Source organism: Panthera tigris, chromosome A2 (genome assembly GCF_018350195.1).
Source record: "Panthera tigris isolate Pti1 chromosome A2, P.tigris_Pti1_mat1.1, whole genome shotgun sequence".
Classification (NCBI taxonomy): domain Eukaryota; kingdom Metazoa; phylum Chordata; class Mammalia; order Carnivora; family Felidae; genus Panthera; species Panthera tigris.
In genome coordinates, this window is record NC_056661.1 from 51,071,206 (window position 1) to 51,098,506 (window position 27,301).

Genomic DNA, 27,301 nt, shown 5'->3' on the forward strand with positions numbered 1-27,301 from the left:
AGCTTTGGTCCTTTTCATATAAAGAGCTCAGTTGGGCTAAAAGGTAACCTCAGAGAGATAATAATTCCATTTTATGACTAAGGAAACCAAGGTTCCTTGAGATGGAGCAGCTTGCCCAAATCTCCCAGCTAGTGAGCAAGAGGGTAGACTTCAAATCCAAGGCTTCTACCTCTATCTGTAATCACTAGCCACGTGTGGCTGTTTAACTTACTACAATTAGGTAAAGCTTAAAATTCACTTCCTCAGTCCCACCAGAGACATCTCAGGGGCTCAATAACTACAAACGACTACTTCCTACCATGTCAGAGAGTACATGCGTGACATTTCCATTGTTGGAGAAAGTTCTATCGGACAGCACTAGACTTTGGTGACTGCTTGAAGTTAAGAAACAACAACAAACACTTGTGTTTGAGTCCTGACTCTCAAGACTGAATTTGTGTGAGTTCTATTTATTCTGTGCTTCAGTTTCTTTATAAAGTGGAGATAATGTAAACAATCTGACACAGTACTTTTCAAATAGGCACTAAATAAATGATAGCTGATCATTCCACCAGCACAGTATCTAAACTGATAATTTTCATTGTGCTAGGCATGGAGGTGGTGGGGGAGAGACCTTATGCCTGTTCGAGAGAGTTGGGGGATGGGTAGTGAAAACTAAGTGTGTAAATTGGTGTATTGAAATGTTTTCATATTCACAAACAAATCTGGCAGTCTATAGTGGGTGTATTTATGGGAGGGGAGGGGGTTTGGGAAAAGTTTCAGAAGGGTTAGCCTTTGAGCTGAGCTTTCAAAAGAGTTTCTTCCAAATCACCAAAGAAGTCTCGAGGTAATGTTAAAGGGAAGAGGGATAGAGGTGGGAGTAACCTGAACAGCTATCATCCCTTTTATGACATTACCTCTGTGACCTCCCCAACTGCTGCCTTACAGAATTAGGTGTGCCCTCCTCTGGGGCACATGGCTATGTTCTAGCTTTGCAGTAAATGTTAAAGATGCTCATGGTGAAGCTGGATTTTCACTAGAGTATGGCAGCTGCTCACACAACCCTCACAGGACAGCATTGCCAAGGTGAGCCAGCCATTTCTCACAGATCTATCTCCCAGGGTCCAGAGCCCCTAAAACCAGGTTTGAGGCTGAGGAGAAAGAACAGACTGGATGGTTGCCAACAGCCTGCCACCTTCTGGGGGCATTCCTTTTGGGAAGCCCAGTCTCCAACCAAGGGAGGTTGGGAAGAGTGATCTCAGGTTGAGGTTGGCTGGACAGTGAGGTTGAGGATCCACCTTCATTGTACTGGCAGATCTACCCCGTAGTTAACAAAGCTGGGTTCTTAGACCCGAGTACTCTTACTTGGACTCTGCTTGAATGAGCACTGCTGGAGTTTGTACCTCAAATTGCTCCTTTGGTACTTTTGTGCCTAATAGGTAACCCATCTGAGTGATAATGTGTACTTATGTTAAATAAGAGTGGGGTTTTGGAGTCAGACCTGAGTTCCATTGCTGGCTGTCCTGTGTGATTTTAGGCGAATTAACATTTTGGAGCCTTATTTATGTCACCTGTGACCTTGGAAGATCATACTTTGCCACAACCTCCAAAAAGGTTAAGTCTGCAGTCTGGAGGGCTGTGGCTGTTACATTTTTTCTGTGGTTGACTCAAACAATAATCTGTTTTCCTATTTCTGAGTTGGTGGTGTGGGGTGGGGGCAAGGGGGAGATTGTGCTGCACTCTGTACTTTCCCATTGTTTCCCCCATATACTGCCCTGGCTTTCAGATCAATCCCCAAGGACCTTACCCTAGGCCCATTCGCCTTGCTCTGTAGATCTGATCCAGTTTCACTAGGCTCCAGCCACACTGGTTGCCTTTTAGTTCCCAGGAAAGGTTCTTACCCTCCTCAGGGCTGTTGCTGAGACTTTCCTCTCTCTGGAATACTATTCCTTTTCTCTTCCCTAGCCAACTCCTGACCTCCTTTGCGTTGTGTAGCCTTCAGCTTAAATGTCACCTCTTCAGAGAGGACATCTTTGCCTTCTCTAAACTTTATCCCCTTCCTGGTTTCAGTTTACTGCTTGTTGATTGCCCTTATCATACCTACAGCTGTTTTATTTCTTTGTTGCTTGCTATTTTGTTTTCCCTCCACTGGGCTGTAACCCCCATGAGGTCAGGGGTCACCTCTAGTTTCTTCTTCCAGTCTCCAGCACCTAGCTTGCTGCCTGCCTATCACGGTTGCTGTCTATAAATACTGTGGAATGACCCAAACCACAGGAACCATGACCCTGAAGTTAACTGGCAGTGCGGTGCTCTGTGCTTCCACCTTCGGTGAGGTCCGGATTTTAGCCCGCTGGAGGGAGTCCGCAACCCACTACCTGAGCCCTGATTGTGCCCGGGGAATGGTTTCCAGGGCGACAGCAAACAGAGGGCGGGGCCTCGGAACTGAGGGCTTCTCTCCAGCCTCCGCTGGGCCCTCCCCTGAGTAGAGGCGGTGTGCAGAGGGGAGGCGGGCTCTCGAGCGCCGGGACAGCGCTTGCTGTGAGCGGCGCATGCAGGGCCCCGGCGCCTCCCTGCTTCTGAGCGTGGGGGAGCTGGGGGCCGCGCCACGGTGTTCTGCTGCCTGGTTCTGCCGGGAGGGCGGCCCGGTGTGCAGCTGGCGGCGGAAGCCGCAGCCTACGGAGTCACGCACCAGAACCTCCGCCCCATGGCTGTGTGCGCACCACACCGAGTTCCAGCCTCCCGAGAAGCTGCCGGGACCTGGGCCTGCCTCCGCCCGTCCCGAGGGGGCTCGCGCAGGCCGCAAACGCGGGGCCGGGAGGCCCGCCGCTGCGCGCGGCCTAAGCCGCGCGTTCGAGTTGCCGGCCTACGGCATCCACGCGCAGAGCACCGCGGATCTCTGCCGTTTCAGGTCCCCGCACACCTCGGCCCTGGATGATGCCCAGTCACAGGAGGATGAGGCCCGTTGCGGCCTGCCCATCCTGGTCGGAGGTGGTGGAGAGGACGAGACGATTTGGGGTGGGGGGAATGAGGGGTCGGGAGAAGTGCGGAGTGTGGGTATACGGATGAAGGGTGGAGAAAGGAGTGTGGGAGTCGGGAGGCCCGGAGAGACACTAGGCCGAGCTCCCAGGCTGCCCCATGCCCACTCCGCATCTTTCTGCAGGTTCCCTTGTCCTCTGGCGAGGATTCTCCAAGGCGTCTCACCACATGGGACGGCTCAGAAACGCCAGGATCCACGTGGAGAGAGCTGTCAAGGTCGGAGGGGGCTGGGGGGTGCCTAGAAAGGGCCCTGAGAATGGCTTAATCTGCCTCTCCGAACTGTATTCCTTCATTCTTTAAAAAGAAACGAACAAAACCAAAAACCTTGATCCCACACCCATCTTAAAATATTCCCAATTCTTCAGTACCCCTTCTTTGTGGAATTGTCTAACTTATTTACCTGGGATTCACCACTCAGCTCTTAGCCCTCTGGTTTCTAGCCTTAACCCACTCCCATCCGTCCCAGTCACTCTGACCTCCAAGGAGCCAAATCCAGCAGCCCCCTTTCTGTCTTAATCTTGGTCTGGTGACTTGTGTCACTCTACACTGCTGCCCCACATACCCTTCCCCCTTGGCTGTCTGCACACCCCTAGTTTTCCTTTCTCCCTCCCTGGGTGCTAATTTTCAGCCTTTGAAGGCTCTACAGGGCTTTCCTGGTTCCCTGGATCTCTCTCCACACTGATCTTCTTGGCTTTGGATCCGGTCAACATGCTGTGCCCTCTACATGCCCTTGTCTCTCTTTTGACTCCACACTCCTTAGATCCATCCCCCTACTTGACATGTCCACCCAGAGAGAATTTAGAAGCATTTCAAACCCATGCCCCAAACCATATTCTTGATTTTCCTGCCTAAACGTGTCATCCTCCCTAATCTCCGGTCTTCCTGTCTCCGAGTTCTCAAGCCAGAAATATGATCTTTCTGTTTGTTCACCCACACATCTAGATAACCATGTTTTGTTCTTGTTTTTGTTTTTAAGTAAACTCTCTGCCTAGCATGGGGCTGGAACTCACGACCCTGAGATCAAGAGTTGAGTGCTGTACTGACTGAGCCAGCCAGGCACCCTGCTCACCTACTACACATCTAACCCCATGAGCAAAACCAGTCATGTCTATTTCCAAAGCGAGTCTCCACTCTGTCACCTTCTCCACATCTTCACCCTCATTCTAGAATGCTATTGTGATTTTTCTCCTGCCCAAACCACGACAGCCTTCTAACTGGTCTCCCTGGTCCCCTCTCCTGCCTACCCCTTTCCCCTCCATCTGTTCTCTGTATAGCAGCAAGCCAAACTTATAAAGCCTCCAAGCATATCATGTCCTCACTTTGCCTTTATTGCTTCATGCTACCCTCAATATAAAATTCAAGTCTGTTCAAGGCCTGCAGGCCTTCCTCAGTCTCCTGAAGCTACCACTACCTGCTTCCTTAGGAGCTCTGCCCTCATTTTCCACACCCTATCCTCCCTGGCTTCCTTCCAGTTTCTTCTGATCTCTGTTCGGCCTCAAGACCTTTGTACATGCTTTTCCCTCTGCCTGAACTGCCGTTTGCCTAGTTCTGTACACTCCTTCTTACCGTTCCCATGTATGTATTTCTAGTCTCTCTAGGTCCCTGTTGAGCATCCAGTTTTGGGAAGCAGCCAACCTGGATTTAAATGCTTTTTCACCTAATTACTCTGTGGCCAAACTATTCAACCTCTCTATGTCTCTGTTTCATAACCACTTAAATGGGGATAATAGCATCTATTAAAAATACATATTATTAATAATACATATAAGCTAAGCAGTGCATAGTAGGTGCTCAATAATTGTTAGCTATTACCATTATAATTGTTACTATGCATATTTATTTCTCTATGTGTTTATAATTTGTCTCTCCTATTAGAACATAAACATTTCCTGAAGGCAGAAACCAGAACTGTCTGGTTCACCACTATATCCCATATGTCTGGCACTTGGATATTACTCACTGAATAAGTATCCTTCTCTCAACTTACAGCAGAAGAAGATCTTTATGATCCAAGGCCGCTACCCAGTGATACGGTGCCTCTTGCGCCGGAGAGGCTGGGTGGAGAAGAAGATGGTCCATCACTCAGGCACCACCCTGCCGCCACCCCAGAAGGATCTGGATAGCTCAGTAATGGGTGATAGTGACACCACTGAGGGTGGTGAGCCATTCCCTCCCTTTCCACAGGCTGCCCCTCCTGAGTCCCTTTCCTTTGGTTCCCTCTATCCCAGGGTTGAGACTTTGGTATGGGCCTATGGAGCAGGGACAGGGGCCTCACCAGGCCTGGGCTCTGCATCCACAGAGGATGAAGACGAGGACGAGGCGTTTCGGCCACCACAGCTGTTTGACTTTGATGATTTACTGGAATTTGATGATCTAGATGGGACACATGCTCTGATGGTGAGGGCCCCGGGGGCTGGCAGTGAGGGACTTAGAGGGAGAGCAGTAGAGTCCAGCTGGGTCACCTCAGAGAAGTCCTTTCCTTCTCTGGGCTTCAGTTTCCTCATCTATAGTAAAAACTGCTTCTATAAAGCCTGGATGCGCCAGCAGAGTGGTGAGGGACACAGTGGGGCTCAGACAAGGCTGGCCTGGGATCAGAACTCTGCTAGGTTATAAGCCAGCATAACCTGCCCACCTAGTAATTCCCCCTTCCAAATAAAACCCCCTTATTTCACATCCTTTCTCTGCCCTTGGCAAGCGAAGGCTGGAAGGAAGTGCCTAAAAAGCTCTGAAAGGTGCTGATATGATGGTATGGAGGTGAGGACACCTCTGTGTTGAAGTGAGGACACTTGGCTTTAAATCTTGGCACCACCACTTACTAAGCTGAACTATACCAAATTGTCGTTTTTTTATGTCAGAAAAAGTTGAACACTGGCAGTTTCATGTGGCTCAAGCCTGTGAGCTCTTAGATAATCACTTACCCTGCTTGTGCCTCAGTTCCCTCATCTGTGAAATGGGGATAACAATAGCACCTACTTCATGGGGTTCTGATGAGCATTAAATGAATTGATAGGAAAACCACTTAAAAAAAAAAAAAAAAAGGCACTTAGAACAGGGCCCGATACATGATGTCATTGCCTATTAGTAATTCTACCTCCCAGAGTTGTGGGAAGGATGAAGGAGGTAGAGTCCTGAGAGAGTCTTTGTCACACACTCTGTGCCCATCAGCTTGGAGTCACTGTCCTGTCACTGATAGCCATGGGCCAAAACAAAGGTGTGGCATTCGGTTGTGTGGCTCAGTCACTGCCTAGGGGCACCTGACCAAAGGAGTTCTGCCAGCCAGCCTGCTTTCTGCTCACAAGTATGTGCCCTAGAGGAAGAGATGTCTCTTCTTACCTTATACCAAGATGGAGTGTGGGCTAAAGGCCACCTTGGAAGCATACTCTTCTTCCATTCACACACGCACACATACACACACACCCACACACACCTACACACACCGGCTCAACAGAGTGAGGAGAAGTTTCTCAGGCCTTGTGCTGAGAAACACCAGCCTCCCCCGTCTCCTCTGCTCTCCCCAGTCCCGCATGGTTCGGAACGAGATCCCCTATTTCATCTGGACCACTCGGCGGGATGTGTTGGACTGTCAGATCCTCTCCAAGGATCAGATGATAAACCACTATGCCCGGGCTGGCTCCTTTACCACAAAGGTGGGTTCCCCAGGGGAGAGGGCATAGTAGCTTCTAACCCACTAGTCCTTGGGCTGGCAACCCCACTCCCTGCTTTCCTTGTCAGTAAGAGTTCTTAGGAGGTGGAGAGGAATATAGTTCAGTGAGATTTGGAGTCAGGCAGGCCTGGGTTCAAATCCAACCCCTGCAGCATATCTGGCAAATGTACACATAATGACTAAGATAGATTCCGGGATCCAAACAGCATCTGGAGCCAAGAAAACACCAAATCCAATGACTGTGAACAAGAGACCCCTTACCAGTTAAGCAAAGGGTATCTGGCTGATGGATCCATTCGATCTTACCTGGGTTTATTAACAAGTGTTTTCACCTCTCTGAGCCTCAGTTTCCTCTTGTTTATTTTTTTATTTTTAATTTTAATTTTTATTCTTCATCCATTTTTGAGAGAGAGAGAACATAAGCAGGGGAGGGGAAGAAGGAGAGGGAGACAGAATATGAAGCAGGCTCCAGGCTCTAAGCTATCAGCACAGAGCCAGATTCAGGGCTTAAACCCATGAACTGGGAGATCATGACCTGAGCTGAAGTCAGATGCCCAACCCACTGGGCCACCCAGGTGCTGAGAATACCAATACCACCTATTTTGTAGGGTTCTGGCAAGAATGAAGAGCTTTATTATTAGAACCTACTAGTATGTTATTGGTGCGGGCTGGGAAGATATCCTAAAGGAGGCAGGTCTTTAAGAATGTGAAAGGATGGGGACACTTAGGTGGCCTAGTGGGTTAAGCATCCAACTCTTCATTTTGGCTCAGGCTTGATCTCACAGTGCTGACGGCTCTGCTCTCTCTCCCTCTGCCCCTTTCCTGCTCATGCTCTCTCTTTTTCCCTCTCTCTCTCTCAAAATAAATAAACTTAAAAAAAAAAAAAGAATGTGAAGGATGGATACAAAGGATATAGGGCATTCTTGGCAGAGCAAACTGCATGGGCATACATAAGGAAATGGATGAGTGAGTCAGGCCTATCAAGTGCAGCAGAGGCTCTGAGAACATTTAAGCAGGGTCTCCCTGAGCTGTCTGGGCATGTGGCAAATGTGGGAAGTCCCTTGAGGTGCTCTGGGAAAGTCCCACTGTGCCCCCTCAGTGGCTAACTCCATAGGTGGGTCTGTGTCTCAATCTCCGGAATTTGCCGTGGTTTGATGAGGCTGATGCTGATTCCTTCTTTCCACGCTGCTACCGCCTGGGTGCTGAGGATGACAAAAAGGCCTTCATAGGTAAGGAGATGCCAGCCCCATGCCTGGACCCCCCAGGCTAAAACCCTGGTTCGTGTTAGAGAGCAAAAGGCCTCTCTTTAGATGCTCTCATTCACTCCAGCTGACTTCCTTCTCCATTTCCAATCCTTATCTTCCCTAATGTGACTCCCATAATGAACTTCCTAGCTTGGTCAACCCAGACCTCCAGAAGAGCTCAGATAGCTTAATTTGTATTCTAAAGCAGGTTCTCAGAGTTGGTTGATTGGTTGAGTTTAGAGTCCACTGTATATTCCAGGCCTGTGGCAAATTCCACTGGGTAGATTGGGTTCCATATCTAGAAAAGGCTGTGGACTTTGGACTTCTAAGGCAGAGTAGTTTCCGACTTCAGAACATGTTCCAAGTTCAGGTCAGAATTTGGGTTCAGATTAGATGTTAGGTTTAAATTCATCTCCAAATCTGACATAGGTTTTGGGCTCAGGTCTGGTTCTCAGGCTAGAATAAGTGTCAAAAGTGTATCAGAAGGAACAGAAGGGGAAAATGAGACAACAGGTCTAGGCAAGATTCTGAAGGCAGTATATATGCCACATCAGATTCTAGGCCTGGATCTACAACTGCAACAGGAGCCAGGTTCTAACCCCAGAGTCTAGAGTCAGAAGGTAGTTAGGTTCCGGATCCAAAATGGGGCAGGTTATGATCAGGTTCCGGAACCAGAACAGGCCTGAGCCTAGGGGCTGAGCAGGGTATCCCCTGCCCCGGGAGCAGAGGACTTCTGGCTGACAGCTGCCCGCAACGTTCTCAAGCTGGTGGTGAAGTCCGAATGGAAGTCGTTCTCTATCCAGGCAGAAGAGGAAGAGGCCCCAGGTAAGTACTATGGTTACCTCCACTCCCTACCTGTTTCATTTATCCTTCCACCCATCCATCCATGTGTTCATCTACACATCTGTCTATGTATTAGCCACATCCATCTGCCCCTCCTCATCATCTTTCTTCTTCCCACCCACCATCCATACATGTACCCACCCACTTGTCCATCCATCCATCTACTCACCTGTCTAGTCCCCCACCCCCACCCACTGAGCTCACATTCACCCGCCCATCCATTTATCATTCATTTCCACACTGTTGATCTACTCATTCACCTATCTTCTCTCAGCTCCACACTCCTTATTGATCCATCCTCTCCTCTACCTACCTTCCTTCCCATCCTGCCACAAACTCATCTACCTATCTACCCACCTGCTTTTCCGTTCTCCTATCCACCATCCATGTATCCTCCACTCCACCCACTCATCTGTTCTTCTTTCCCAATCACCCACCTGTCTTCTGATCCACTTGTTAATTAATCCACTGCATCATCCAGCCATCCCATGGGCCTGGCATGTGACCAAGCAGTATAGAGAGGACAGACTAAGAAGACATGGTCCATCCCTGCCTGTGGGGAGCTCAGGTCTCAGATGAGGAGGAAGCAGTGAAACCATGTACTTTTATGTGGTCTGAGGACCCCTTGTCCCTTGTGGCAGGGGGCAGGGGTACACAGAGAATCCCTTACTGCATGTTGACTCAACCCATTGCCTGCCCTTTCTGTCTCTGAACTTAGTTCCTACCTCTGAGTGTCCATCCTATTATCCAAGGGCCTATCAGCCATGGATTCAGGAAAGTAGGGGGCAGCTCTACTGGATAGAGGAAAATTCCTGCCTCTTCCAGAAAGAGTTTTCTCCATTGCTGTCTCCTGGGTGTGTCAGGTGAAAAGAAGACTGTTGTGTGCCAGTATCAGGGACACAAGGGCCTTATGTGTGTCAGAGGTCCCAGGAACAGAGAGGCTACAGGTGTGTGCTGGGGCTATATCCTGAGAGGCTTTGGGGCATTTAGGGTAGAACCTCAAGTGAATAACAGGTCCTGGAACAGTGGGGCCAAGGGTGAGTACTAGGGTCACAGGTGAATTTAGAACAAAGCCTCAGGTAAGTGACAGGTCCCAGGACAGTAGAGGGTACAGGTGTATACTGGGCCTCAGGCAAATGACAGGCCTTAGAGCATTGGAGGCTGTGGCATATGTCAGGTTATGTGCCTTGCGTGTCAGATAGTGACAGGCCCCTTTCTGTCTTCAGGAGACAAGCAGCCCAAGAAACAGGAGAAAAAGCCAGCGACAGTGTCCCCAGAGTTTGTGGATGAGGCTTTGTGTGCCTGTGAGGAGCACCTTAGCAACCTGGCTCACATGGACATTGACAAGGGCCTGGAGGCGCCACTGTACCTCAGCCCTGAGGGCTGGTCCCTCTTCCTCCAGCGCTACTACCAAGTGGTCCAGTGAGTACCTCTGCCGCAGGGCTGCGGGGCCTGGGCAGGTTCCCCCTGGCCCTCAGGGGGCTTCTGTGTTCTGAGCTGATGCTCAGAGATTCTCTCCTCCCCAGGCCTCCCACTTTTGTTTGCCCTGCCTCTACGTTCAAGAACCCTCGGGGGCTCCCACTGCCTTCATGACAGGTTCCAAACCATTCTTCCTGAATCTTGGTTGACGTGCCATAATTACTGAGATCATGGCCTGTGCTGTCAGATAGTCCTGACTTTTAGCACCTTCCAAGCTCTTTGGCCTTGGCAAAGGTCATCTCTCTGAGCTTTACTTTTCACATGCAAAATAATGTCTGCCTCCAAGGTAGGATTAGACAGGATAATTTGTGTTATGCACTCAGTGTAACTCCCAGGATTCATTCACAAAATGAGAGTCTGTCAAGTCATTTGGGATTTATCCTGGAGGCCAGTGTTTCCCAAAGGATGCTCCATAGGATGCTTAGCTCTGTGGGACCTAAATCGATTTGATGAAAGAAAGGCTTTTGTGGTCAGTTGCATTTGGAAAACATCAGGTTAAACAAAGTTAATGAATTTAGGCTTCCTTGATGCAAGACTTTTCAGAACCTGTGGGTGGTGTCAACCTCCAAGAGACAGACTGTGCACTATATCCTGTACTTTTGTACAGCCCCCAGCCCCCGCCCTACCCCAAGCATCCTGAGAGGTTGTGTTCTCAGAACACACTTTGGGAAAAAGTTCTCAATCAGAGGAAGGGAGTTGAGTTGAGACGGGAATTCGATTCAGCAGAGGTGTGCAGGAGAGAGGAAGGGAGAAGCGCCCCCAAGGCAGGAGGGCACCCAGCATTTATTGAGCGCTTCCTGTGTGCCCAGCATTGTGCAAGTCTCCAAAAATGAAGTGTAGTCCCTGCCCTCAGTGGGTGTACAGCTCAGGTGGGGAGGCTTGCAGCAAGTCAGGTGGGAGTGCTAAGGGCCTCAGCTGGGGTGGTTTTAATAGAAAGGAATGGGCAGACTTAATGATTTTGATAGGGGAGGCTAAAGAATTAATAAATGAACTTAGAATGAATGACATACTGAGCAAACCTTCATTATTGATAAATAATTTGTATCCGTTTTAAATGTTAGAAATTAAAAACTAGGTGACCCTATACTACCTTAACTACCAGAGAAGTATCAGAAAAAGCCCCTCCTTAAACTAAGAATTCTCAAGACTAAGAACATTAGAACATGAGTCCTTTGTATTTCTAGATGTGAGGTAAGTTCTAGAGAGCCTTAGGCACTTCTCAAAAGTTGGGATTATGTAAAATATTACATCATATAAGGGTGCCTGGCTGGCTCAGTTGGTGGAGCATGCAACTCCTGATCTCAGAGTCATGAGTTCAAGTCCCATGATAGGCATAGAGCCTACCTTAAAAAAAAAAAAGGTTTTGGGGTACATGGCTGTCTCAGTCAAATATAAATGCTGTTAACTGGTTCACTCACTGAAGTTATGGATAGTTAGCATTCATTAATTTATGCAGTACTTATGGCTATGTTTTCAACTGCTTTTTTTTAAGTTTATTTATTTTGAGTGAGAGAGAGAGAGAGAGAGAGAGCACAAGTAGGGGAGGAGCAGAGAGAGAGAGAGAGGAAAAGGGAGAGAATCCCAAGCAGGCTCCACACTGCCAGTGCAGAGCCTGATGTGGAACTCAAACTCAGAAACTGTGAGATCATGACCTGAGCTGAAACCAAGAGCCGGTTGCTTAACCGACTGAGCCACCCAGGAGCCCCTGTTTTCAACTTTTTTAAAAACACATACATGGCTCACCAGCCAGGCTTTTATCAAGGTTGACTTCCCACAAAAACACTAGTTGCTTTTTTGTTGTTTGTTGTTAAATATAAAAATGGTATTGTTATGTCTAATGTACTTTTTCAAATGACACATGCCCTTGCCACCATCATATGACACTTCCCTGGGCCAAATCACAGGTTTATTAAGCAGATTCCCTATGCCATGGCCCACAGAAAAGTTTCCAGCAAACCCTCTGGAAATAGAAGATTTAGGACTTGAGTGTGAATTTTCCTAAGAGGCTATGCCTAGCCCCCACCATTTGGCTGTCTCTGCTTCTGGTGCTTTCCCATTGGGTGCTGCTGCCTCATTGTTAAGAGAGGTATAAGTTCTTCAAGGCTGCAGACATTCATAAGGCTAAGATGTAAAAAGGGATTAGCATCTAGTGGAAGCTTCCTTCCTATTCAATCAGAAGAAAAGGAATGGGAGAGTGTGGATGAGGCTGCCATCTAGGGTATTTCGTGACTTGGTTTAGTTCAGGACATTTGTGTCTTGTAGAGAACAGAGTCTGTCTTTGTCCATGAACTCTTATCCGCACAGCCCAGTTGCTGAGGCAGGCAACCATTCATCCACTCAACAGACTTGGGGAGTACCTAAAAGGTGTACTGCTGGGGGATGGGAATACAGCAGAATAGTGACTGTAAAAAATGTTCCTGCTCTCATGGAGCTTGGATTCCAGGGGAGGGAGACAGATACAATAACCAAATAAGCGTAGGTGTGGAGTGGTAAGTGATGAGACAAGAAACAAGCCAAGGAGATGTGTGATACAGATGTGCTTAGGAAGAACTAGACCAGGAAGGGACCCACCTATCAACTGGTGTTAGGTCCAGGTTTGGAGGAATATGAACCCCAAAAAGCACCTGTGGGTGGAGGGATCATACAGGACAGCATTTGCATTCTGACTCAGCCACTTAACTCAATATGAGGCCTTGGGCAAGTCTCTGAACTCTCCCAGCTTCAGTTTACACAGTAATACTTCCCTGGCAGGGCCATAGAGAAGATTAGTGATAATATATGTGAAACCCCTGGCACCATGCCTGGCACATAGTAGTGCCTCATCATCAGATGCTGGTGTGATTAAATTCAGCTGAAGGCAGTTCTATTGTAACAGAAGGTAGGTGGCAGAAGGTGGAATGTTGGAGTAGGAGGGCGTGTAATAAGTGGAATATCCCCCTTCTTTCATATTCTAGCATTCTCAGATGACACCCTAGGCCAGTTAGAATTTGGGGGTCAGCTTGAGGGTGGGATGGAGGTTTGGAGGAGACCTATCTGGCTCTCTCGGGGGAGGGTGTGACCTAGGCTGGTTGGACCATGGCCAGGGGGCTTGTGTTTCCTCTTGCCTTGTCCACCAGGCTGCCCCCAGACCCAGCCCTGCCCAAGTCCCATCATCTCCCCACAGCGAGGGGGCAGAGCTCAGGCACCTCGACACTCAGATCCAGCGCTGTGAGGACATCCTGCAGCAGCTGCGGGCTGTGGTGCCGCAGATAGACATGGAAGGAGATCGCAACGTCTGGATCGTGAAGCCGGGAGCCAAGTCCCGAGGACGAGGTGGGAGTCAGCCCCTGTTTCCTGCAACAGCACCCTACAGCCTGCGTCTCTAAATACAGGCTAGGGAGGTTAGTAGTGCAGGCTGTGTTGGACCCAAACTGCCTGGGTTTGAATCCCAGCTTTGCTACTAATAGCCTGTGTGATCTTGAGTAAGTTACATCACCTCTCTGAACCTCAGTTACTTCATCTGTAAGGGATGATAATAACTTCCTGTGAGGTGAGGATTAAATGAGGTATTGTGGCTAAATTTCAGCATGGTGCCTGGCACAGAGTAATCACCCCACAAACGTTGGCTGCTGTGATGACGATGTCATCTTCTCTCCTGCCCTCAGAGTTGGGTTAATGCTTTAGGTGTGTCTGGTGATACTCATGTGCAGTGGTCTGTCATCTATGGGCTCTCTGATTTGACCAGTGCATCCTTGTGAAGTATAGCACAGTGGTTAAAGTATGGATGCTGAGAGCCAGACTACATCAGCTCTGCCTCCTACTGTCTGTAAGACTTGGGGCAGGAGAGTCAACCTCTGTTCTACTTCATTTCATCATTCGGTAAATGGAGCCAATATTACCTACTCCAGAGGATAAGTGAGTATAATATGTGCTTTTACATAGTAACTGCTGTATATGTGCTATTATTTTTTATCCTGGCTGCTCAGCCCAACGTGAATGGAATTATAATAGGGGAGCCAACAAGTTGGGGTGGTGCATTAGCCCAGCCTTAAAAAACTGGTTAAGGACTCATGAGATGTGGAAAACAGACTTTTTGCACCAGACCCTCCAGATACTGAGTTTGTTCATGTCCAGGTGAAGCTGTTAAAGGTCCAGACACTGAGTGACATCCACATGTCACTTCAAAACCAGCATCGTGGTCTTTTCTTTTCCTACCTTGAAAATACTTGTGTTGTTTTTTTCTAATTATAAAAATATGTATTTATTATTAAAAAAAGATTAGACAATACAGAAATATAGAAAAAAGAAAGCAAAAGCCACTCTTGATTTCACTGAGATAACTACTGTTAACCTTTTGGTGTGTTTCTTTCTATACTTCCTTCCCTGCATTTGGGGAGGGAGAGAGTGAGGGAGGGTGTGTGTGTGTGCGCGCGTGTGTGTTGCTTTATTAAAATAATTTTTTTTAACATTTATTTATTTCTTGAGAGACAGAGACAGAGTATGAGCAGGAGAGGGGCAGAGAGAGAGGGAGTCACAGATTCTGAAGCAGGCTCCAGGCTCTGAGCTGTCGGCACAAAGCCCGATGTGGGGCTTGAACTCATGAACCAGGAGATCATGACCTGAGCTAAAGTTGGATGGTCAACTGACTGGGCCATCCAGGCTCCCCTGTTTTAAACACCATATTATTCTGTAGCCTTCTTTTCTCATTTATTATATCTTTCCATGTCAGTTAGTATAACTCATCTCTTTTTTGCATCTTTCTTTTTCTTAAGTTTTGGACTTCATTTTAGTACATCTAGATCTGCTTTTTCTTTTTTTCTTGTTTTTAGCTTACTGTTATGTACACATTCAAGATACACAAAACTAGAGAGAATAACACAGTGAATCCCCATGTACCTAGCACCAAATTTCAAAGTTGTATCTCCATTTTTTAGAAAAGCTTAACTGAAATGCACATGTGATATTCCAACGAAAAGGTGTGAGCATACAACTCGACAAATTGTCACAAAGTGAACATACTTGTGGAAAGTACCCAGATTATGAAATAAAATACCTGTACCCTAGAGGGTCCCTCCTGGACCCCTCTTAGTCTCTATGTCTACAAAATGGTAACCCCTATTCTGATTTATAATACTATAGATTAGTGTTGCCTAGTTTTAGATGTTACATAAAAGTACAGTATGTACTCTCTTATCTCATTCTGTCTCACAGTTGCATACTTCACTCTTGTTTAGATGCACTGTCATGGATTTACCTAATCCATTTCTGATGGATATTTAGATGGCTGCCAGTTTTTTTCCTATTTATTGTTGATTGACTGCCGTTACAAGCAACACTATGATAAACATCCTGTGCAAATATCTTTTGGGCTTAGGATAAATTCTTAAAAATGAAATTGCTGGGTCAATGGACATGAATAGCCTTAATTTTTGGTTATACAAGGCGTTGTATTCTTGGGAATCTTGGTGATCATTCTGGCCATTTGAGAAAGGATCTGGTTTGGGAACTAGACACAAGTTATTCTGTGCCAATGGCAGGTGATCAGTCTGCTTTGGGTGCCAAACAATGAAGGAATGAGATTGACTTGTGAGTATGTATGTTTGCAATGTGATTCTGATATGTATCAGCATTAAAATGATGCCTTTTAAGTATAAGATACTTAATGTCACTTGCATAAAAGAGATAAAATTAAGATAAGGCAATTATTTTCTACCTAAGAGAATGGCCAAAATAATCAATAGTGTTGGGTAGGATGTGGGAAGATACATAATCTCATATACTTTGCTGGGAGTGCAGACTGGTAGAACATCTTTGGTAATATAAAATGAAAAAATGTACATACCCTTGGAGCCAGCATATCTACAGCTAGAAATTTATTCTACAGGTAACTAATAATAGTGATAGGAGTTAACATTTACTGAATGCTCACCATGGGCCAAGAACTATTCTGAATCCTTAACATGTTTAGTTAGATGTATAGAATCTTATCAAACTGAGGCACGTAAAATCTTCCATAACTTGGAAGGATATCCATTGAACCTGGAAGCAACAATTGGCTACCTATGGGAAAGAAGTATTTTTAATTGTATACCCTTTGTACTGTCTGCTTTTATGTTTTATATTCTGTTAATTATTGGGAAAATCTAATCAAAGTCATATATGCATATGGTATTTTAAAAAGCCCAATATGGTTTGAATTTTTATGCGTGCATATATTACTTTTCAATTAAACAGAAGTGATTAATTAAAACAATTTTTTAATTAAAAAATATTTTTTAATGTTTATTTTTTTGGAAGAGAGAGAGAGACAGAGAGACAGAGCGTGAGTCAGGGAGGGGCAGAGAGAAAGGGAGACACAGACTTTGAAGCAGGCTCTAGGCTCTGAGCTGTCAGTACAGAGCCCCATGTGGGGCTTGAACTCACGGATTGTGAGATCATGAACTGAGTTGAAGCTGGACACTTAACTGACTGAGCCACCCAGGTGTTCCCCCCGCCTCCCCAATTTTTTTAATCTTTAGCAGATGCTCAGCTTTGCCAAAGAGAACAGGGTTCTGGAGAAGCACTCTTAAGTACTTGGCCCTATCAGTTCCATGGTCCCCTGGCCCTTACAGCCCAAGCCTGACCTGATCCCTGACCATCCTGTTTCCCCCGTAGGCATCATGTGTATGGACCACTTGGAGGAGATGCTGAAGCTGGTAGACGGCAACCCCATGATGATGAAGGACGGCAAGTGGGTGGTACAGAAGTACATTGAGCGTCCCCTGCTCATCTTTGGCACCAAGTTTGACCTGAGACAGTGGTTCCTGGTGACTGACTGGAACCCACTTACCGTGTGGTTCTACCGTGACAGCTACATCCGCTTCTCCACACAGCCCTTCTCCTTGAAGAACCTGGACAAGTGAGCCCCATCCCTTGTTTCCTGTGAGCTCCCTGTCTAGCTGGGGAGCTGACAAGCAACAGGTGGTTCCCCAGTGCAACGCTGGGCTCCACACACAGACTGCACACAGGCAGGTCCCCTATCCATCCAACAGATACCTACCAAGTGTGTTTTAGCATTTGAGATACAGCAGTGAACAAAACAAGAGCCCAGCTCTGAAGAGTTCACATTCCCGCACATAAGCTGGATATGTATGAAATGTGTCTGCCCATGTCCTACCCAACGCTATTGATTATTTTTGCCACTCTAAGTAGAAAATGGTTGTCTTAATTTTATCGTTTTTAGAACAAGTAATGTTAAGTATCTTATGCTTATAAGGCATCATTTTAATGCTGTTACTCATAGATAAGCAATGAATGTAATAAGTAGAATTATCTAATAGGTAATAAAATGATACATGTTATTAAAAAAAGACTGTAGAGCAGGGTCAGGGGGTGCAGGAGAAATGCGAGAGCAGAGAGTCAAGTCGCAGTATTAACTTGGGGGCTGAGAGAAAGTCTTGTTGAGCCCTGGGTTCAGATTCCATCTCTGCAGCTTCTAGGCTGTGTGACTTTGGTCAAGTGAAACCTCTTTATGCTTCTTTTTTCACATCTGAAGAATGGAGGCAGTATTATGAAACTCATAGCTGTCGGTTACTGAATGCTGCGTATGTGACAGGTGCTAAGTGTTTCATGTATATTATCTCAGTCATTCATGAAAACCCAGTGAAGTGGGTACTATTACTACCCCATGTGACAGATGTGAAGGAGCATTTGGGTGAAAAGATCTCACAACTAGTCGGTGGTGAAGGTGGGACTTGAGCAGTTTGACTACAGGGCCCATACTTCTAACCCACCTTACCTTCCAGGAGCTGGAAGGGTTAACTGAGACTAATGTACATAATACTGTGGCCCCATAGGTAGTGCCCTCAAAGGGATAAGACTGGTTCTGGCCCTAGAAGATTGTGGTGGCACTCAGATCTTTGTCCTTCTTGTCTACCCTAGCTGAGCCCTATCTCAAGGTGAACAGTCCAGGGTGGCCCAGGGCTGGTTCCAGGGTTTGCCTGCCCTCCCCGCATTTGGGTGGGAGAGGTACAGGGAGCCAGACCTCAGCTTTCTGCTTTCTGCCCCAGCTCAGTGCACCTGTGCAACAACTCCATCCAGAAGCACCTGGAGAATTCATGCCATCGACACCCGCTGCTGCCCTCAGACAACATGTGGTCAAGCCAGAAGTTCCAGGCCCACCTGCAGGAGATGGGGGCCCCAAACGCTTGGTCCACCATCATCGTGCCTGGCATGAAGGCTGCTGTGATCCATGCCCTACAGACCTCCCAGGACACTGTGCAGTGCCGGAAGGCCAGCTTCGAGCTTTACGGTGCTGACTTTGTGTTTGGTGAGGACTTCCAGCCCTGGCTCATTGAGATCAATGCCAGCCCCACCATGGCCCCCTCCACGGCTGTCACCGCCCGGCTCTGTGCAGGTGTGCAAGCTGACACCCTGCGCGTGGTTATTGACCGGCGGCTAGACCGCAACTGCGACACGGGAGCCTTCGAGCTCATCTACAAGCAGGTGAGGCTGCTGGGCCTAGGCAAGACCCCAGGGAGTCTGTCCTCTTCCACGCATCCCTGTAGTGAAGCACAGGGCACTGTAGTCAGACAGTCCCAGTTCAAGTTCTGGTCCTGCCATAGTGACTCAGTACAGCCACTTTTCCTTGAGCCTCCATTTTCTCATCTGTAAAATCAAGATGCTGTTACCATCTTTCTCATAGGGTTTGGGAGGGTGAAAATGAGTTAATATGTGTGGATCATCCTTATGATCCAGTAATTGCACTAGTGGGTATTTACCCAAAGAATACAAAATCACTAATTTGAAGGGATAAATGCACCGTATGTTTATTGCAGCATTATTTACAATGGCCAAATTATGGAAGTAGCCTAAGTGTCTATTGATAGATGAATGGATAAAAAAAATGTGGTATATACAGTGGAATATTATTCAGCCATAAAAATGAAATCTTGTCATTGGCAACAACATGGATAGATCGATCTAGAGAGCATAATGCTAAGTGAAATAACCCAAGAAGAGAAAGACAGATACCATATAATTTCACTCATGTGGAATCTAAGAAACAAAACAAATAAAGAAAGGGGGGGGGGAGACAAACCTAAAACCAGACTCTTAACTATAGAGAACAAACTGATGGTTACGGGGGTGGGGGGTGGGTGGGATGAGTGAAACAGGTGAAGAGGATTAAGAATACACTTATCTTTTTTTTTTAAATGTTTATTTATTTTTGAGAGAGACAGAGACAGAGTGTGATTGGCTTAGGGGCAGAGAGAGGGGGAGACACAGAATCCGAAGCAGACTCCAGGCTCTGAGCTGTCAGCACAGAGCCGGACTTGGGGCTCAAACTCACGAACTGCGAGATCATGACCTAAGCCAAAGTCAGATGCCCAACCGACTGAGCCACCCAGGCGCCCCTAAGAGTACACTCATCTTGACGAGCATTGAGTAATATGTGGAATTGCTGAATTGCTATATTGTATACCTGAAACTAATATAACACTGTGTTAACTACACTGGAATTAAAACAAAAAAAAATTAATTGTAATACAACAACAAAAATATACATGTGGATCATGTTTCTAGAGATGCATATAGCAAAATGTTAAAATGCTAAATGTTAAATGGCTTCAAATCCTTCCTCAATAACTATGAGCTGTGTGACTTTGAACAATTCCCTAACCCCTAGGGTTCTCCGTTTCCCCATCTGTAAAGCAGGACTGAACATAATCCCTACCTCATAAGGTTGTGATAATTAAATGAAGAGATAGGTAAAGCCCTTCAGAACAGCACTTGAACATCATAAATGCTACATGTTTTAGCTATTATTACTACCTAATAAGGTCCTCAGGTGTCTCATGATAGATGGCATCACTTATAATGCCTGGACATACAGTAAGAGTCAGTTAGTGGAAGCTGCTACTGTTGTTATTATTGTTGTTATTATTTTATTCCTTGTATAATAATTTTACTCACCTTGTTCCAGAAAGAGATTTGAGTCCACTTATTGGAATAGAATACAGTTTTTAAAAATCAGTCAGAAAACCAATTTCAAGGGTTGCTGAACTCTGCAATTTCTCATGGTAGTTAAATTCAATATCCTAATTCTAAGTATCGTTCTGATTAGGATTCGGCTTCTATTGGGGCACCTGGGTGGCTTAGTTGGTTAAACGTCTGACCCTTGATTTGGGCTCAGGTCATGAACTGGCTGTTGTAGAATCGAGCTCTGCATCAGGCTCCGCACTGAGTGCTGAGTGTAGAACCTGCTTGGGATTCTCTCTCTCCCTCTCTTTCTGCCTGTTTCCCACTCATACTGCCTCTCCCAAATAAATAAACATTTAAAAAAAAAAAGGATTTGGCTTCTATCAGAGTTTGGCCATAGGTAGAGAACATGCTGATTACATGACCCACGTGTCCTGGTCTTTGTCACAGTTACTGATCATAAATTAATATTGGCATATTGGTTTCAAAAAACAAATATAAGGGCAGGAAAATAAGACAAAACCAAAGGGGAAGGAAACATTCTAGCACAATGGTTCCCAAATGCTGGTTCACAGGCCAAAATCACCTGGCAAGCTTTCCAAATGTACAGGAGTCAGGAAGCCCCACCCCCAGAGACTGTTCTGAAACGTCTGGCTTAGGGACTACACATCTGCATTTTTCAGATGTCCTAGTTGTCCCAAAAATCTTTCATAGCTTTTTTTGTTTTTGTTTTTAATTTTTATTTATAAAAAAAAATTTTTTTAAGTTTATTTATTTTGACAGTGGCTGCACCAATTTATATTCCCACTAACAGCATACAAGTGTTCCCTTTTCTCCACATCCTCACCAATACTTATTTCTTATCTTTTTGATAATAGCCATTCTAACAGGTGTGAGGTGATATCCCATTATGGTTTTGATTTGGATTTCCCTGCTGATTATGACTTGGAACACCTTTTCACGTATCTGTTGGCCATCTCTTTGTCATCTTTGGGAAAAATGTCTGTTCAGATCCTCTGCCCATTTTTAAATAAGACTATTTGTCTTTGCCATTGAGTTGTATGAGTTCTTTGTATATTTTGGATACTAGCCCCTTATCAGACATATGATTTGCAAATATTTTCTCCCATTGGGTAGGTTGCCTTTTCCCTTTGTTGATAGTTTCCTTTGCTGTTCAGAAGCTTTTTAGTTAGATGTAGTCCCACGTGTTTATTTTTGCTTTTGTTGCCTTTGCTTTTGATGTCAAATCCAAAAAATCATTGCCAAGACCCATGTCAAGGAGCTTATTGCCTATGGTTTCTTCTAGGAGTTTTATAGTTTCAGGTCTTAAATTCACTTTAATCCATTTTGAGTTGGTTTGTTTGTGTGTTACAAGGTAGTGGTCCAGGTTCATCCTTTTGCATGTGGCTGTCCAGTTTTCCCAACACCATTTATCGAAGAGACTGCCCTTTCCCCATTGAATATTTTTATGCCTTCTTTGTCATAAATTAATTCACCATTTATGTGTGATTATTTCTGGGCAGCTCTGTATTCTGTTCAATTGATCTATGTGTCTTTTTCTATGCCAGTACCATACTGTTTGATTACTATTGCTTTGTAATATAGTTTGTAGTCCATAAGTGTGATGCTTCCAGCTTTTGTTCTTCTTTCTCAAGATTGTTTTGGGGGCACCTGGCTGGCTCAGTTGGTAGAGTGTGTGACTCCTGATCTTGGAGTTGTAAGTTTAAGCCCCACACTGGGTGTAGAGATTACTTAAAAATAAAAATCTTAAAAAAAAAAACATTGTTTTAGCTATGCAGAGTCTTTTGTGGTTCCGTGTAAGTTTTAGGATTTTTTCTTTTTGTGAAAAATTCCTTTGGCATTTTGACAGAGATTGCATTAAGTCTGTGGATTGCTTTGAGTAGTATGGATATTTTAATAATGTTAATTCTTCCAATTCATCAGCACAGAATGTCTTTCAATTTATTTGTGTTTTCAGGCTTTTTCATCAGTATCTTAGCTTTTAGTGTACAGGCCTTTCATTTCCTTGGTTAAATTTATTACAGGCTTTTGTTCTTTTTGGTGTTCTTTAATCTCTTTTAACCTAGAGCAGCAGCACTGTTTTCTCCCACCCCCAATAGTTTGTTGGGATCTTTTGAAGGGACCAGGTTGGTGGTTTTGTAGAACTGTCCCACATTCTGGATTTGTCTGATTGTTTCTTTGTGATGCTATTTAGCTTGTTCTTCTGTTATCTCAGTGTCCTATAAACTAGAAGTTGGGCCAAACAGCTTGCTAAGGTTCAGGTTAGACATTTTTGGCAAGAACACTTGAGATGTGATGCTGGGTACCTCATATAGTATCACAAAGCACACACTGTTGGTGTCTCGTGATTAGTGATGCTAAGTCTGGCCATGGGGTTAAGGTGGTAGCTACCACATCTCTCCATTGTACATTGCATCCTCCCCTTTGCAATGATCAGTTACTTTGTAAAGTGATACTTAGGTGCACATGACACATTTTCCTGTCATCCTTTTCACTGACTTACTTTGATACCCAGTTTTGATTAATGGGGCTTTGCAGGAGCTCTGATATTTGTATTTTTTACAAGCTGCAAGTGATTCTGATAGATTCTAATCAGGATCCTTTGTTGACACAGAAAACACCTCACACTAGCTCAAGGTTAAAAAGGGGTCATTAGCAAGACACAGGGAGGCTGTCCTGGAGCCCAGCTGCAGGATGTATGGCTGGCTTAATCAGAACTGAACATTGTACAGAGGCTCCTCTTCTGGAACTCTTCCTCTGCCTCCTTCTGCAAATTTGCTACTTCATTCTCTCCATAGAATGCCTTCATTAATGCTCTCAGTTTCTCCTTCCCCATAATAGGTTCATGTAAGGCTGTAGGCAGGCTCCAAGCCTCTTAGCTATCTGGGTGACATAACTCAAATTCTGTCTGCAGAGAATCTGGCTTAACTCAGGAAGCTGTCCATCAGCAGTGGCTTATGGAGCAGAACCCTACACATTCCAGCAGGGGTTGGGAGAGCTTAGGAGGGCAAAGGGTAGGGGGTCCTAATAGAGGCATGACTAAGACTCCCTGACTCCACAGGGTTACTAATCCCAGAGGTTCTGTGACTTTCTAGGTACTTATTCAGGCTTCTCGAGCCAGACCTTTTAGAGAACAGAGATGGGCTCCCTGTTTCTCAACCCAGAAATTAATTCCATCCATCTCTGTCCTGATTCCTTCTGGGCCTAGGATTCCAGCACCACTGTCTGAACAGGCCTCATCTCCTCTTCTTTCCCACAGCCTGCCGTGGAGGTACCCCAGTATGTGGGTGTCCGACTCCTAGTAGAGGGCTCCACCATCAAGAAGCCCCTGGCAATGTGTCACCGGCGGATGGGGGTCCGCCCAGCACTCCCTCACCTGCTGACCCAGCGAGCCTCTGGGGAAGGCAAGGATTTGGGGACTGTTACTCACAGGTCAGCTCCTAGGAAGGTTGCTGGGGCCAGGAGCCTGGGGCACACTGAGAAGCCAGACTCCACTGCCACCACCTCGGCCCCCGGAAAGGGGAAGAAAGGCAAGGCGAAATGTGCCTCGGCCCTGGTCTACCCCAATCTCCGGAAGTGGGAACCCCCCAGCACCAGGATGGGCTGCATTTTCACCATGACCTTTGCTAGTGGGGACAGGCAACCCCACCCCTTGAACAGATTGCCATTGAGTCTGAAGAACCCCCAAGCCCTGGGTAAGACCATTCCCCCAAAACACCCCAAGGTCCCAAGGCAATTTCTTCCTGCTCTCCAAGCCCCTCCTAGCCACCTAGATTTGCAACCCCGCCGTAGCCCCACCAAAAAGACACCAGTAGCAAGTAAAAGCCATCACTTACAAAGTATTTTCTAAAAATGTGTGACCAAATGAGTATCGTTCCCTCCAAAATAGTCACCCTGCAAGGTAGTGGTACTTATTCACAGATTCCAGGACTCAGTCCCAGGTCCATCTCTCTTCAGAGCCCAAGCTTTTCCTGCAGCGGTATTCTGCCTTTGCCTCCACGCAAAGTTGCCTCTGGGGGAAAGGAGCTAATAGTTGTTCAGCACTTAACAACTTACACTGTGCCGCTACCCAACCAGCTCCTTTAGTCCTTACAACCTAGCAAGGTAGGTGCTATTATCCCCATTTTCCAGCCGAGGTATCAGGAAGTTTAAGGAAGCTGCCTGAGGTTGCACATCTCAGAAGGGGCAGAGCTGGGATGCAGACCCAGGTCTGTTGGGCTCTAAACCCTGTGTTCTTCCCATGGCCTCTGGAGGAGGAACTGGGAGGGCTCCATTTGCCATCTTACACCCCAGCCCTCCTCTTCCCCCACTCTCCACCCTCCACGCACACCTTGAGGGGCTGCTGATCAGCCTTGGGGCCTCCCCAGGCCCTCACAGCCCCTCTTGCTCCCACAGCCCCTTACCACTTCCCCAGCCTTCACACCAAGGCCGGGCTGCCTTCTCATGTGCTCCGATCCCAGGGGCGGGTCCTCAGACTGCAGCGCAGCAAGTTGGTGGGCTCTAAGGCCCTGTCAACCACAGGCAAGGCCTTGATGACTCTACCTACCGCCAAGGTTTTGATTTCCTTTCCACCTAACCCTGAGCTCAAGTTGGCATCCAGCGTCCTGAAACCAAGAAAGGTGGGCCTTGAGCCGTGACTCACACCCTGGTGGGCAGTGCTGAATACTGGGGTCAGGGCTGGAGGGCACAGGCAAGGGTAGCTCCCTGACTAGCTGGAGCCCCAAGGGAAGGGATTTTTTCCTCAGAACCCCCTTCCTGAACAGATTTCCTGATCATCTCTTCCTCCCTCTTCCCCCCTTTCACACCGAGGCTATTGCTCCCCAGCACCTTCATGGTCCCTGTCCTGGAAGTTCCTTGTGGCCTCTACCCTTCGAAGTTGGAAATCTTCCTAGCACCCACAGAAAGATCAAGGCCAAAGGCAAGTTCAAGGCCAGACTCTGTGACAGACCCAAGGCTGAGACATGCCTCATGAAGACAGCCTTCCAGGATCCCTGTCCTTGATCAGTGCATACCAGGGTCTAGGGAGCATGGGGGACGTGAGGCTACAGAAGCCCTTGCTTTGACCCTCACTGCCCCTATCCTGGATGCAGTGCCAAATAAAAAGGAGCAAGTGAAGTATCCTGGGCTTGGCTCCATTCCTATTGGAGGTTGAAGAGAGGGTAGGCTAAGGCCCTGTACCCCAAGGTCCAGAGTGAGAGCTATAGGCCATCAGCAACCTTCCAGAAAGCAAGGGCCAGAATTCCCTCACTAGCGACAGATATGGGGCTTCCTATTCGGGGACTCCCTGACATCTCTGACCTTTGGATGGGGGGATAAGCCTCACTTTATAGATGAGGAAACTTACAGATGAATCTGAATGAGAGACATGGCTTGCCCAAGATCATATGGCAGTGAGAAAACTAGGACACTGCCATACTGCTCACCACTGGGAGATCCCCAGTCTCCAAGCCCAGGGGAGAAGCTGGGCTAGCAGCAGAGTGACATCTAAGGGTGTTAGATTTATAACGTAAGATGAAAGAAGGATGAACCTTGCCTAAACCTAGCCCTTCTCCAGAGGGAGTGGGTCTGTCCCTTCCTTAGCAAGGGGCCATGGTTGCCTAAAAAGGAAATATCAGTAGTATTTTAGTATTTCTTAGTTGTAGTGGGTTGAATGGTAGTCTTCCCTACACCCAAAGATATATCTGCTAGGAAACTGTGAATAACTTTATTTGGAAAAAAAGTCTTTGTCAATGTGATTAAGTTAAAGATCTTGAGATGAGAGTACTCTGGATTATCCAGGTGGGCCCTAAATCCAATGACAAGTGTCTTTATAAAGAAGACACAGACACTGAAGGCCGTGTGAAGATGGAGGCAGGCTGGTGTGATACAGCCACAAGTCAAGGCTTGGAGCCACCAGAAGCTGAAAGAGGAAAGGAAGGATTCACCCCTAGAGGCGTCAGAGGGCACAGCCCTGTTGACAACTTGATTTCAGACTGGCCTCCAGACAGATCTATGACAAAATTGATTTCTGTTGTTTTAAGCCACTCGGGTGTGGTAATTTGTTATAGCAGTCCTAGGAAACTAACAAGACTAGTCAAGTGGAGATACATATACTCTGATCCAGCAACTCTTGCATAACCGAACCAGGAAATGCATACAAGTGAGTTTACACCACTGTTGTGCCAATAGCCGAATGACCTGTCTGTTAACAGTAGAATGGATAGACTGGTGTGGCCATGCAGTGGAATTCAAAGCCACACCATACATCACAGATGCATCTCACAGCGTGGAGCAAGAACAAATCACAAAAGAACATACACAGCATGACTCCATTTATGGAAACACCAAAGTCGGGCAAAACGAAGTATATTGTTTAGGGATGCATATGTATGTGGAAAACCTTAACAAGACAAGCAAGGGAAACTCCCATGTCAGGATAGGGTTTCCAACCTAGGATGAACAATAGAACCCCTTGGGGAACTTAAAAGATTGATGCCAGGATCTCCGGCCCAGACTGCTTAAATTGGTATCTTTGGGGTGCAGAATCACAGGGAGGGTACGGCGCTTTTTTAAAGCGTCCTGAGAGGGAGGAGGAGGGGGTTCTACTGTGGGACCAGGGTTGAGAACTACTGCCCTAATAAGGAATAAGAGGCATGTTTCTGTTTCGTGCCCTGAGTGGTGGTTATATGGGTGTCACTTTGTAATTCTTTAAATCACAGAGATGTTTATGTACTCGTTGTATGTTTGATATATTTCAGTTTTTTACTATAAAAGATCTGAGATCTTCATTTCAATATGAAGTCCCCAGAGTAGTCAGATTTATAGGGACAAAGGAGAATGGGGGCTACTAGCGGATGGGAAGTCAGTGTTTAACGGGGCAGAGCTTCAGTTCTGTAAGATGATGTGATGATTGCACAACAGTGTAAATGTACCTAATGCCACTGAACTGTTCGCTTAAAAATGGTTAAAATGGTAAATTTTGCTATGTGTATGTTACCACAATTAAAAAACCAAACATTTCCTCCCAGCTAGAATTGGGACAGAAACAGCCAAATAAAAAGACCACATATTGAACTCAGCAGAAAGCGTGCTCCATGATACTCACTTTCTTAGCAAA

General features: G+C 46.4%; 1 protein-coding gene across 1 annotated transcript; it reads left to right on the forward strand.

Annotated features, from left to right (window-relative positions):
* Positions 1 to 656: 656 nt before the first annotated feature.
* On the forward strand, positions 657 to 27,262 carry TTLL3 (tubulin tyrosine ligase like 3). The gene is given in 16 exon segments (XM_042979489.1): positions 657 to 2,967; positions 3,140 to 3,231; positions 5,005 to 5,173; positions 5,315 to 5,412; positions 6,534 to 6,662; positions 7,794 to 7,908; positions 8,650 to 8,748; positions 9,993 to 10,188; positions 13,409 to 13,557; positions 16,879 to 17,122; positions 18,273 to 18,708; positions 23,465 to 23,637; positions 25,030 to 25,141; positions 25,144 to 25,177; positions 25,180 to 25,263; positions 25,266 to 27,262. Coding segments are annotated over 16 exon segments (2,661 nt in total). The 5' UTR covers positions 657 to 2,528; the 3' UTR covers positions 25,358 to 27,262.
* Positions 27,263 to 27,301: the final 39 nt, after the last annotated feature.